The sequence below is a fragment of the Pygocentrus nattereri genome, chromosome 10 (assembly GCF_015220715.1).
Source record: "Pygocentrus nattereri isolate fPygNat1 chromosome 10, fPygNat1.pri, whole genome shotgun sequence".
Lineage (NCBI taxonomy): Eukaryota > Metazoa > Chordata > Actinopteri > Characiformes > Serrasalmidae > Pygocentrus > Pygocentrus nattereri.
Window position 1 is genome coordinate 921,750 of NC_051220.1, and position 13,251 is coordinate 935,000.

A 13,251-nucleotide genomic window follows, 5' to 3' on the forward strand; every position below is an offset into this window, starting at 1 on the left:
TGGATGGCGGGTCAAGCCGAGCTGTGCTCACAGCTCAAGGTACAGTTCGAGTTCTGACCATTGCCGTTAGGAGGGAGGGGCTGGTCCATTTGACGCTTTGTAGGCGTCAGAGTTTTAAATCAGAGGCAGCTGCCGGAAGCCAGTGAAGGCATGTTTTCAGATCTGAAAAAAGTGGAGCTTGATTTTCTCCTCCTTCTCAAAGATGAAAGCTTTACGTGCTGTTTATCTGATGGGGACAGTTTGGTGAGCTACCAGATCTTGCACGATTGTTATGAGTCCTAATGTGAAGGACTCATGTTCTATCTAATCTCCCCAGGAATGTTGCCTGAAAAATGAATGCTACTGTAAATACATTCATATTCATAGGCATATTCATATATGCGGTGCTTGCATTTGGTGCTGGATGTGTTCCTGGGCATGAGTAGCCAGCTTTTCTTCTAAAAAGTCCTTATAAAGGACCCAAGTTGGTCTTCAGCAACAATCTACATCAGTCATACTGTTAGATATTGAGTACAAAGTCATTAAAATGCACCACAGTGCCACATTGCTGAGCGTTTCCAGCCAGCGCCCCAGTATTCGTCCTATTCATCCCCCGGCCGCTCTAACCTTCAGAACGATCCTGCTGTCCCAAAGACCTCTGCAATGCTAAAAATAATTCTCCCTTTCTTTCGGCTCGCCCCCTCTCTCCCTTCCCCTTCTCGCCTTGTCACTTGATTGTGTTATTATTATGCTAACCAAATCCTTATAAATGTGATTTAAGGCTTGACGGCCTGCGCTCTTGTTTTTCCTTCTGCCGTGGCGATTTACGGCGGTCCCGGGGAAAGGCCCCTCTAAGTATCCCAAATGTCCCGAGATTGCAGCTGTTGCCGACGCCCTGATGGAGGCGGCCCCGGCGTTATTGCGCCGTGTTCTTGTCGCGCGCCCCGAGAGCAGTAAAGCGTCAATAAAATCAAAAGCACCTGCATCTTAAATGAAATTTCAATTGAAAAACTTAACAGCCCTTCAAATTGCAGAATTTAACACAGACCAGTAAAGCTTAAATAACACTTTGCCTCTGCAGACTGGGGGAGGATAAAGTGGGGGGGGGGGTTGGGGGCAGAAGTAGGTCTGGGCCAGGGTGAAGTAAGCAAGCGTGGGGGGAGGGAGGTGTTCGCTTTCAAGGTGACTTGATTGTCTCATGTGGTAAAATTATTAACAATTAAGGAATTTCTCCAGAGGGCCACATCAGATTTGCCGGCGCAGGTACATTTTTTTTTTTTTTTTTACTTTTCGCTGCAGCGACCAGGGTGGGGTGAGCCGGGGGGGCTTTTTCTGTATTCATGGAAGCTCCCGAACCTTTGTGGTAATTGAATCAGTTAGAGTGCTGAGTGGAGCAAGCATAAAAACCTGTTAACCCAAAGGTCAGATCTGTGCATTGTTTATTTATCAGGAGGTGGAGGGAGCAGAACACCCCCCCCCCCCCCCCCCCCCCCCCTTCGAACCCCCGAACCCCCCCGCCTTCTGTCGCAGACACAGTAAAAAGAAAGAAAAGAATTATCCTCTACAATAACAGCCGCTGGATGAATGGACAACCCGGGCCTGGAATCATGAACAGCGGCGAAGATTCGGGATTGTGTAAAAGCAGCGAATCCGCAGACGGAGCAGGACTGGCTCAGTCTCTGTGATGGACTTCGGTCGCTGGGTGTCTGGTTATTTCTGTATGTGCTCAACCTTTTTCTTGAGCTTTTTTTTGGGGTTATGTACTCGTTCGTAATTCATTTTCATATGAAGGTTTTCCAAAATCGGTTTGTCCCATAGGCCTCCACTGTTTGTGTGCCTTTAAGGCTGATATCAGCCGTTCTACCAAATTAGTTCAAACTGCAGTCCCACTTTAAATAAAATGGACTTGGATATTATGCATTTTCAAGGTGGTCTATTTAATTAAAATATATACAAAGTCATCATTTATAGGACGCTTCTACTGGGAAGTGGCTGTTCCAACGTCTCACTGCTATTTTCTGCTTTTTTAAAAGATATTTGCTTTCTTTTAAAGTGAAGTTGAAATATTAAGATCTATCAGGAGTTCAAGTTTTCTTCATTTTATAAAATTAAATACCCCCCCCCCCCAGTTTTTGTATGTGGGCGGAGCCTTGTTGTAGCCACACCCCTGCATTTTAGAGCTGTAAGATCCCGTTGATTTAAACTAAATGCATCTAAAGTCTCAAATCGACACGATTTATTAACAACGTTAGTAACTGTTTTCATTAAATTCTGGTTTCGTGTGTTTCAGCTGCTCAGAGCGGTGTTCGCTGGTCTTGCACTGCCCAGCCTTTATTTATTTGAGTTTTGCGGAAAATGAGCTAAAATCATCAAAACTGAAACTGCCAAAAGGTTTGGGGAAGTTTTGGGAGTGTTATGATCATTTTGATAGTGATAAAATGTAAAATTCAGTCATTTATTTCACTGAATATTTCCCTGTTGTCATAACAAAACCTCGTATTTCCAGAATGGTGACTTTTCAGGAGAAGGAAAAAACCTACTTTAATTTTAATGTAAGTCAATGGAACCAGACGTCTTTCCATTTTGGGTTGTTTCCTGTAGTCCATTCATCATGAAATGTATAAATAATGTCCATTTTTTATAAATGATTTATGTTGTCCATCAGGCATTTTCACCTACTAAAATAGAGATACGAGGTTTCGTCCCGACAGCAGCGATATATGAAGAACAGTCTCTCGGAGCAAAAGGGTTTTAGTCTTAAGTCTGAGTCGGTTAAAAGTCCCAAATGTGTTTCGAACACTGACTTTAAACCAATCAGGCAGAACGTTCCTTATGTATAAATGAGCTCCGCTGTGATTGGCTGGCCTTCATTGTGTCAAGCTGTCAGTGCTGAAACACTCCTTGTAACTTCGGTGTGGAAGGGCGGGGCTGAACTGCTGCAGCCTGATTAAGTGGTGGACATAAATGTGTTGGTTTTAATGACATCACAAACAAAACAGACTGTTTGGCAGCTTAGTTCCCATATATGGAGTGTGTGGATGGGGAGTGACCAGCTTAGTCTGAAACTTTTTACATGTTACATCAAATGTTTCTGTCAAAACATACAGAGGACAACTTTTCTGTGATCTGTAACTATTGAACCCCTGTTTCTGTCAGAATTACACTTAAATAATGGCATAAATATGGCAATATTTTAACATGAACTTTCTCAGTAAGTAATATTGCCAGTGTTAATATCTGACTAATTCAACATTTACAGTGTTTCTTCAAATCAAAGCAAACAAGGCATTCAAAGTGTAAAGCAACAGGAGCTGGACGTGGGCTACTGTGGATATCAGTGCTTAAAGATCAGTGACCAGCTGGAGGTTTCAATATAAAGAGTGCATAATTAGTCTAATTATTAGTTTTAAGGATTATTTTATGATCTATGTAAACTCGAGGCATTAAATGAATTATTAGTAAGCTAAATATATACAAAATCATCATTTATAGGGCGCTTTCTATTGGGAAGTGGCTGTCCCAACATCTCAGGGCTTTTTTCTATTGTTTTTAATTTTTTTTTTTCTTTTAAAGCGAAGTTGAAAGATTTAGATTTATATATTATTATTTTTTTATTTAGTTTTATAATTTAAAAATGCCTGTGGCCCCTCACATTGTGTGTTCCATGATGAATGGCCGTGAAGACGTGGTCCACGATTTCTTGGGAAAACGTCTGGTTCCATTGACTTACGTTAACCATAAAGTGTGTTTTTACGTTCTCCTGTAAAGATGGGCTTTGTTCCAACAGTGGCAGTAAAGAGGACCTCAGTGGAAAAATAAAGCACAGTAAAATGTAGGAAAGGGGGGCTTTAATTGAATTATGTGAAAAGTTGGATTAAAAGCTTTAATATTTTTAATATTTATTATGGTCCTTTTTTTCTATTCAGACTTCAGAATTCAAATGTCACGTCATAATGCACATAAAGTTTTGAAGTATCATGATTGTATATTTTTGCAATATCGCCCAACCTGATAGAAGCCATAACACTCACAGAGCTTCTTGTAGCGCAGAGGTCACTAATAGGCGGACTGTGGCCTGTGGCCGAGTCCGGACCCAGACTTCTGTCCTGTGTGGATCTGGACCTATAACCGATAAACTATGGAGAATTATTTAATTTTGATGGGGTGGTCCTGTTTTAATCGCCGTAACTTTTCTAATCATTACAGTAGCTTTAGCGTTAAAGTAGCTTTAGTGTATTAATCACATGTGACGCTACTCAGCCAATCAGATCTGTGCATTACTAAAAATTCTCCTCCACACATTTAAGGCCATTTAATCTTGCCCCCCCTTATCTGTCAAATCTTCTCCAAATCGCAACTTCTACCCACTCGCTCAGATCCTCCTCTTCCATTCATCTCTCTGTACCTTCTGCTCGTCTGACTACCATGGGGTGCAGAGCTTTCAGCCGCTCTGCTCCCAAACTCTGGAACTCCCTCCCACCTGACATCCGTAACATTGACTCTTTTCCTCTTTTCAAATCCAGTCTTAAAACTCATCTGTTCAAGTTAGCCTCCTCTCTCTGCTGTTTTTTTGTTTTTGTTTTTTTATATAACCCTACATTTTGTACAGTGTCCTTGAGTGTCGAGAAAGGCGCTTTTAAATTAAATTTATTATTATTATTATTATTATTATTATTATTACGATGAGCTCTGAGACTCGAGTGAGTGACGCCACACAGGGGAGGGACGAGGAGCGAAACAGCAGTCAGAGAAGAAAGTGAGTCAGAGGGAAGTTATTCCACATGACGTGATCTAAAAAGAGGAAACTGACAGTAAATGTTGTTGAAATCTGACCGAACTGGACTTTATTTGATCTGATGTTCAGTAAATGTTGGTGAAATCTGACCGAACTGGACTTTATTTGATCTGATGTTCAGTAAATGTTGTTGAAATCTGACCGAACTGGACTTTATTTGATCTGATGTTCAGTAAATGTTGGTGAAATCTGACCGAACTGGACTTTATTTGATCTGGTGTTCAGTAAATGTTGTTGAAATCTGACCGAACTGGACTTTATTTGATCTGATGTTCAGTAAATGTTGGTGAAATCTGACCGAACTGGACTTTATTTGATCTGATGTTCAGTAAATGTTGTTGAAATCTGACCGAACTGGACTTTATTTGATCTGATGTTCAGTAAATGTTGGTGAAATCTGACCGAACTGGACTTTATTTGATCTGGTGTTCAGTAAATGTTGGTGAAATCTGACCGAACTGGACTTTATTTGATCTGATTATATATATTTTATTTGAGTCACGATGCAGGTCAGACGGTATGATGTTCTGGACCTTTGATTGAGGAGATTCTCTCTAACTGGACCTTATTGAGTTTTGCGTTATTCTAGAATGTAATGAACGTTTAATAACAGTAATAATGCAAGTCACCGTGTTTTTAAATTGCCGTTCTTAACTTTGCCATTATTTTGAAAGTGTTCTTACAGTCTCCTTATTTCTGGAATGAGGCAGGGTAACTGATCAGCACCCCTGAGACCGAAGTCTCGTGCTCATGTTATTTATTTATCCCTAGTCGCGTCTCGACCCGTCTGCAGAATCTTTTACTGTAGTTTGTCTTATTTATGTAGTCTGCAGCTGCCGTGCGGTTGCTGTTGTTACTGTACTCGCTGAGCTGTGGAGCTCGTCCTGTCCCGCACCGCCCGCTCGGGTGGGACGAGGCGCTGATGGGTAGGTGGAAAGTGGGCCATCTGTGGGGAGACATCAGCAGCCCAGCACGCGCGAGAGGCAGTCACCTTGATCGGCCGCGCCCTTGCCGCTCCGCCATTACCGCCGCTGCCGTGGGACGTAAATGGAGGAGGAAAACATTACCTGCAAATGAGCTTTCATGGGGCCCCAAATATCAATCAGACACCCGAGGCTGGAGAGCGAGGCGGAGAGGACGAGCGCGAGACGCCGTGGAGCAACTTCACTTTATTTGGCACTCGTTTCTTCAAAATAATCATAGAATTACGTTACAAATACTCGTCCTTTGAAGCGAGCACGCTTTAACGCACAGTTACTGTTTATTTGCTGAATGTAACACATCGGAGGAAAAATCTAACACAAAATGCGGCTTGTGCACAAGTTATGACACGTTTTATATTTTGGTTTATTTTTTTCCAGTAGGTTAAACTCAAATATGTGTTCTGCAGATATAGTTTGTTCCCTGTAGAAGATGTGTTGACTTATTCTCACTGAGAGGATGAGCAGAACATACGCATTCATAGTTGTATTAAGCTCAGAATCGCCTGGCTGGAAAATGGGACGTATTCCAGTTAGACCAGTTTAGAGATTTTGAGAGAAATCGGGATGAAATGTGGGGCCCGAAACGGAGACAGGCATGAAAATTTTGCATTCTTTTCTCACTTTATACACATTTTATCATTACCCGTTATAATATAAGGAAAAAAAACAGTGAATAATAGAATTGTTGAAAAATGGGCATTTATTTCTGGTTGATTTTATTTATTTATTTTGTATTTATTATTTCCCCGTTTTGCTTTGTATGATCATTATCTCAAACTTAATTTTGAGTAGTGATGTAGAAATAGTGCAGAACCGTGCATACGTCTTCATTTTCCATATTATAGTCTTTTATATCGAAGGAAATAGACCCTTGTTCAAAATGAGCCCATAACTTGATTTCACGGCAGTGTATTTTGTGAAATGTTGAATAAAAATCACTGCTTTCATTGTTTTTTTTAAGTTAAATGATCCTTATTAGTCCCACAACTGTGTGTTCTATGTCTTACGTATTTTATTGTGAAAGTGGCTTAAAGTATTGTGATGCGATATTTTTGCCAACCCAGGGCGTCTCAGAGGGTTTTATAATATTTCAGAATGTCTGTGTTTATCAGGTGAACATTGCAGAGCGTAACAGAGAACTTCTTCTTTTAGGTAAACAATACAGACACAACAGCAATAGCCCAACTCCTGTTCTTCCACAGCTGCACTGGCTTCCAATTAGTTTTAGGATCAAGTACAAAATCCTTCTTCTTACCTTCAAGGCTTTCCGTGGTCTGGCTCCGACATTCCTTTCTGATCTCGTTTCTTTATACCATCCCTCTCGTGCTCTCCGATCTTCTAATGCTGGACTCCTCACAGTTCCCTCAACTAGTCTTTCTACTATGGGTAGCAGACCTTTCAGCACTGCTGCCCCCAAACTCTGGAATTCTCTAATTTCCACTTGACTCGACAGTTATATGCTTCCAACTTTGTGGCAGCAGTTTGGGGAAGAGCCTTTCCCGTCATGTCCTGTCCCATCATGACTGAGCCCCTGTGCGCCCATTAAGACCCGATTTGATTAGTTTGGTGTGGCCTACACAGAGCCCTGACCTCAGCCCTACTGAGCACCTTTGGAATAAATTGGGATCTCGAGAATCTTGTGGAAACCCTTCCCATGACAGCTATAGCCCCAAAAGGGGAGTCAACTCCGTAATGACGCCCGTTTTTTGGAATGGGATGTCCATCAAGCCACTGTGTCTTAGGACGTCTCCCATCAACTTACCTTTGAGACATAAGGAAGGAAACTGGCTGCCGCTGTTTGCGCAAATGGTAGTAAATCAAGCAAAATATGTGATCAGATGCACTTCAGATATCCAGTGTCTGTTTTCTGTCTCATCCTCCCGTCTTACGCTCAAATGCAGAGGGAATGTGAGAGGGAAATGCATTTTGCCGTAACCTGTGCATTTACACTTGTGCAGCAGTTCTGTACATAAACAATTGGCATGAAGGCCTCTTGCCATCAGTGTGAATCTGTGTGTGGCAGAAAAAGAGAGAGCACACACGTGTGTGTGTGTGTGTGTGTGTGTGTGTGTGTGTGTGTGTGTGTGTGTGTGTGTGTGTGTGTGTGTGTGTATGTAATTATGAAAATGACCCGCGCTGTCTGAGCCTGGAGATCCATGAAGGATTTTGCGGCGTGTGCACGGTCGTCTCGGCTGTTGTTGTAAGCACTCAGAGAAAATGACCGGTCAGGAGTCTTAAGTGATTTCCTCCAATTCGCAGCAATCTCTTCACAGCATAGTCTTAGCCCTCGTTGATATCTGTCGCCATATAACCTCCATTGAATAAATCCATAAATATAATTTCATATTTGCAGTGTGCAGTGGCCAGGCCCATCCTCTGGGGTAAATGAGCTGATTTGCACATCGCCTACTCTCCATTTTAATCCACAGAATAAGGCTGCTCCAATCACTGTTTGTCCTTGTGATGTCAGTCTCAATGCTGCGCTGTCAGAGCGGATCTGTGTGGAAGGCCTCACTGTGGAAAAGGAGGGCTGCTGGAGAAACAGAGCTTCTTCCATGTGTTGGAAATGTTCTGTGTATGTGACGCATGGTATCTGACCTGGTAGATGACATTTGACTTCCCTAAGTTTATCCGTATCACTCAGCAATGATGGCTTTTATCAACATGTGTTTAATGTGTGAGAAAGTATTCTTAAAAAGCTTTCAGCGCGGACTAGGCCACGAGCCAGGACATTACTGATCACAGTAGTGGACTTTGACTGGGCCACGAGCCGGGACCCTTCTCACTGTGGTAGCAGAGTTGGACTGGGCCACGAGTCGGGACCCTTCTCACTGTGGTAGCATAGTTGGACTCGGCCATGAGTCGGGACCCTTCTCATTGTGGTAGCAGAGCTGGACTGGGCCACGAGTCGGGACCCTTCTCACTGTGGTAGCAGAGTTGGACTGGGCCATGAGTCGGGACCCTTCTCGCTGTGGTAGCAGAGTTGGACTGGGCCACGAGTTGGGACCCTTCTCGCTGTGGTAGCAGAGTTGGACTGGGCCACGAGTTGGGACCCTTCTCACTGTGGTAGCAGAGTTGGAGTGGGCCACGTGACGGGACCCTTCTCATTGCGGTAGCAGAGTTGGACTGGGCCACGAGTCGGGACCCTTCTCACTACGGTAGTGGGTTTATGTAAGCTGTGCACTGGGACACTTTTCATGTGGTACACTTCTTGCTACAGGACATTTCTCAGTGAGGTACCAGATTTTAACTAGGCTGGGAGTTTGGAACTTTGTACCATGTGTACCGAATCTGACCGAGTCGTGAGCCTGAAAACTGTTTATTGAAGTCTGGAGAGTCTTTCACACTGCCAGCTGTTTGTGTGTGTGTGTGTGTGTGTGTGTTTGTGTGTGTGTGTGTGTGTGTGTGTGTGTGTGTGTGTGTGTGTGTGTTTGTTTGCTGTTATGATATTGTGATGCATACTTGAGTTTGAGAAAAGCACTATATAAGTTCATTTATTAGTAGTAGTAGTAGAATTCAATAACTTTGATTCTTTACTAGTGAAATTAAGTATTATTATGAAAATAGAATCTGTAAAATTGCAAATTCTTATTAAAATAAAAACTTAAAGATCTTTAAAGCCTCTGTTTCATACTTGGACATGCAAAAAGAGCAATTTAATCTTCTGAGATGTTTTTTTCACTTAATATTGGTGCAAAAAAAATGAAAAAAGTAAATGTTATGGTGTGCAAAATAGTGAGCTTTTATAGTAGAAGCATGTAGCAAAACAAAAGGGTCAGAATGTGCAAAATAATTCAGTTCTGGTAGAATCAAATCACTGCATCTTGGTTTCTAACAGGAACTGGTGGTTGCTACCCAACCGTATAAATAATAGTGGCTCTTACTTGGCTCTTGCATTTATCTTCTGTCCTTCAGGTCCTGGATCTATTGACCCACCAGTGCTGTTTGAGATCCACTCCCGAAATGCCACAGTCTCCTGGTCTCCTCCCTCACGGCCAAACGGCATAGTGACCCATTACAACATCTACCAGAACAGCCAGCTGAGCGCCACTGTGCCTGGCAGTAGCACCAGCCTCACCCTCTCAGGCCTGGAGCCCTACCAGAACTACTCCATCCAAGTGGAGGCCTGCACAGAGGTGGGTTGCACCCTGTCTGCAGACTCCCACAGCATCCGGACCCCCCCAGCCCCTCCCGAAGGTGTGGTGGCTCCCCGGCTCTACTCAGACACGCCTACCTCTGTGCTCTTGACCTGGGAACCACCGGTCCGGGCAAATGGGGTGCTGGAGAACTATACGGTGGAAAGAAGAGCCGCTGGCACACAGCAGATCTCCACAGTGGGCACAGTGCTGCCCAACCACACACTCACCTACCTGGACAGCTCAGCGGCTCTCAGCCCCTGGGGCAGTTATGAGTACCGAGTGGTGGCTAGCACCAAGCAGGGCGGCTCCAACAGCAGCCAGTGGGAAAGGGTGACCACTCGACCCTCAAGACCTGCCGGACTGCATCCACCTGACGTGTTGGTGATGGGGCCAGAGTCAGTGCAGGTAGGATGTCCACTGATGTTTCACTAGAGATACTTAGCTTTACACTTAGCTTTTTGGAGCATATCATGGGTTTGGGCAGTAGTTCCAACAAGCTGTCCAACAGCATTTTAATTAAAAAGAGGGTTAGTAGAGGCTTTGAAGTGTACCTGTTTTGCCCCATAGTCGGGACAGTGAAGTTGTGAGTTCCTGACAGATTTCAGAGTTGAAGGCTTGTATATCAATATTTAATTATATATTTAATTATTTATTACTTTAACCAAAACATTTAATCAATAAACCAGGAGGAAATGGCAATAACTTCATGACGGATGTGATATTAGGCTGTAAAAAATGTCATATCTTAAAAAAAAAATATATATATATATATATATCAGCTAAGCCTGACCACAGCCACACTGCCCGTTAACTTTCCCTAGTCCCTGGTCTCTCTTTAAAAGACGGGTGCAATAGAAGTTAGTGAAGAATATTAAATAGCAAACAGCATTTTAATGTTTCTTAAATTTTAATGGTTTCTTAAGTTTAAGGAGGGAAAAATATGTATGCTGACTAAAGCTTTACCCACATTTCAGAAATAGCACAGTGAATTATACAAACTTAGCAACCCAAGCCGTAAACCCAGTGGATCCAGCCTTACATCACAGTTCCTGTGAAATCTCCCTCCCACAAACAATGAGTGAGGCCAGCAGATCCATCAATGAGTGAATCGCTTCTAATCTTAATACATATAAAAATAGAATAAACCCCTAAAACACAGTAAGAAGGAGCTAAAGTCGGCTTCCTATTCGCCAGCTTCATTTTCGAATTTTCCAGTTCCACCTTAAATAGTGCCTGAAGTTGCACCATTTAAGGTGGAACGGGAAAATTTGAACAAGGAGCTGACGAGTAACTTCAGTTTCGTGTAAGAAGGTGCTGATGTTAATCTATTATGAGTATCTACACGGATTAAGGAATGCTCCAACTTGGCTACAAAGCATCAACCATCACTGTACATAAATATCTACTACATAAAGTTAAGACCCCCTGAATAGACTATTAAATGACATAAGCTTAATATAAAATCAGAGGAAAAACAATCACGTCAACAGGTTCTCTGGGCCTCATTGACCACATGACCATATCAACACACAAACTTCACAGTGACATGAGCATGGATCACTGCGTTCCCTCCGTTATACAATCCTGTCCCGCGTTCTTGGAGCAATATTCCTGAAATAGTGGAATTTTGGGCATCTAGGTACGTCTATCTATGAGAATTACTGCAAATAATATTTATCCAAACAGAAATACACGCTCTTTTGTCTGTCATTCACCATGAAACGTACACACAATATAAAGGGCAACAGGTATGGTCACGTCAAAAACTGAAAAACGTCAGAAATGGAGATACGAGGTTTTCTTCCAACATCAGCGATACGTGTGTGTAACCAGGCTTGCTTATGTGGTTTTTGACACGGTATGAAAATGGACAATAATATGTGACATACCCAGAAATAATGGTTGTGGTTGCCATACAGCATCGGGCGCCTCATGAGCAAGTCTATTAGAAGTCCGGCTTTGGACGCCCAACGTGTCTCAGCTGATCAGCTGCAAGCGATGAGGGGATAACTGTGTAAATGAGATTTTTAAGTGGACTGTCACTTTCAGAACACACTTGCTTGAGACGGTTTGGTTAGGACTGAATTGAGTTTGTGTGACTTGTTTACATGACGCAGCTCAGCATGTTGATATTTCTGTACTTTTCCACTGCCAGAGCTGTTCAGGACACAGAGAGTGACATGATACAGTCAAAGTTGTGTCCATGTACTTATGGTGTGATAGTATCGTGGTGTATTGGTGTTTTGGAATTAAAAGGTTGTCGGTCAAGACCTGCATGAGTTGAATTCGGTGGTTGCACTGGACTGCAGTCCTCTGGGACTTTGAGGTCACTGTGTGTGTGTGGGACAGAGACGGAGGTTACAGTGACCCCTAATACTGTCCCCTTCCCCTGTCTGCCATGCATGTTGGTGTTTTTCTGCATGCTTTTCACCAATGAGGTGCAAATGAGGCACAAATGAGGCCTATGAGGGGGAGGCCTTCTCCGCTTAATGCCTAACCTACAGAACGATGCACTACCCATCATTATTTCCCCGACAGCTTCACTCTCTCCCTGGTCATCTGTGGTTTTCAGGTCAACTTATAGCTTCTGTTTTGGGAGCATCCAATTATGTGAATGTGCCCTTGGTGTGCCTTGCTAGGTTATATGTAATTCTGCCACTCGCTGTGTTTAAAGGTATACGCCAGTGTAAATGGGTAGCATACGGTCGATTGCATGGACGGTGATCGTCCTAATACTTTCCCTGTACTTACAAAAGAGCAGACAACCATTTGACACTCCTTCTTCTTTCGGCTGCTCCCTTTAGGGGTTGCCACAGCGGATCATCTGCCTCCATCTTGCCCTATCCACTGCCTCCTCTACTTTCACACCAACCATCTCCATGTCCACCTTCACTACATCCATAAACCTTCTCTGAGGTCTACCTCTTCTCCTTCTACCCGGCAGCTCCATCTCCAACATTCTTTGCCCAATATATCCACTATTCCTCCTCAACACATGTCCAAACCATCTCAACCTGGCCTCTCCGGCTTTATCTCCAAACTGCTCCACCTTCACTGTCCCAACTGTTTGACACTAAATCTCTTATAATAGAAGATCAGATCATCTTTTTAGTCCCACAACAGGGAAACTCTGTGTTACAGAAGCAAAGGGAAAACAAGACACTCAAGAAAAAGAGAAGAAACAAGAAAAGAATTAACCAGCAAGTAATTCACTTTAAGTACTTAAGGTTTTTTAGTCTATTACTTGTTACTATATAGACAATATATATAAAACTGAAAGTAAAAAATAAGATAAAAAAATAAACTCTATAATAACTAATATAACAAATAACAATATAAAGAATTACAAATAAAT

General features: G+C 42.7%; 1 protein-coding gene across 1 annotated transcript in view; it reads left to right on the forward strand.

The window, feature by feature from the left end:
* Positions 1-13,251, forward strand: part of ush2a (Usher syndrome 2A (autosomal recessive, mild)) — a 387,029-nt gene that overhangs the window by 210,007 nt on the left and 163,771 nt on the right. The window contains exon 41 of the mRNA XM_037541699.1: positions 9,673-10,301. Coding sequence (XP_037397596.1) covers positions 9,673-10,301 — 629 coding nt within the window. The remainder of the gene's footprint in view (positions 1-9,672; positions 10,302-13,251) is intronic.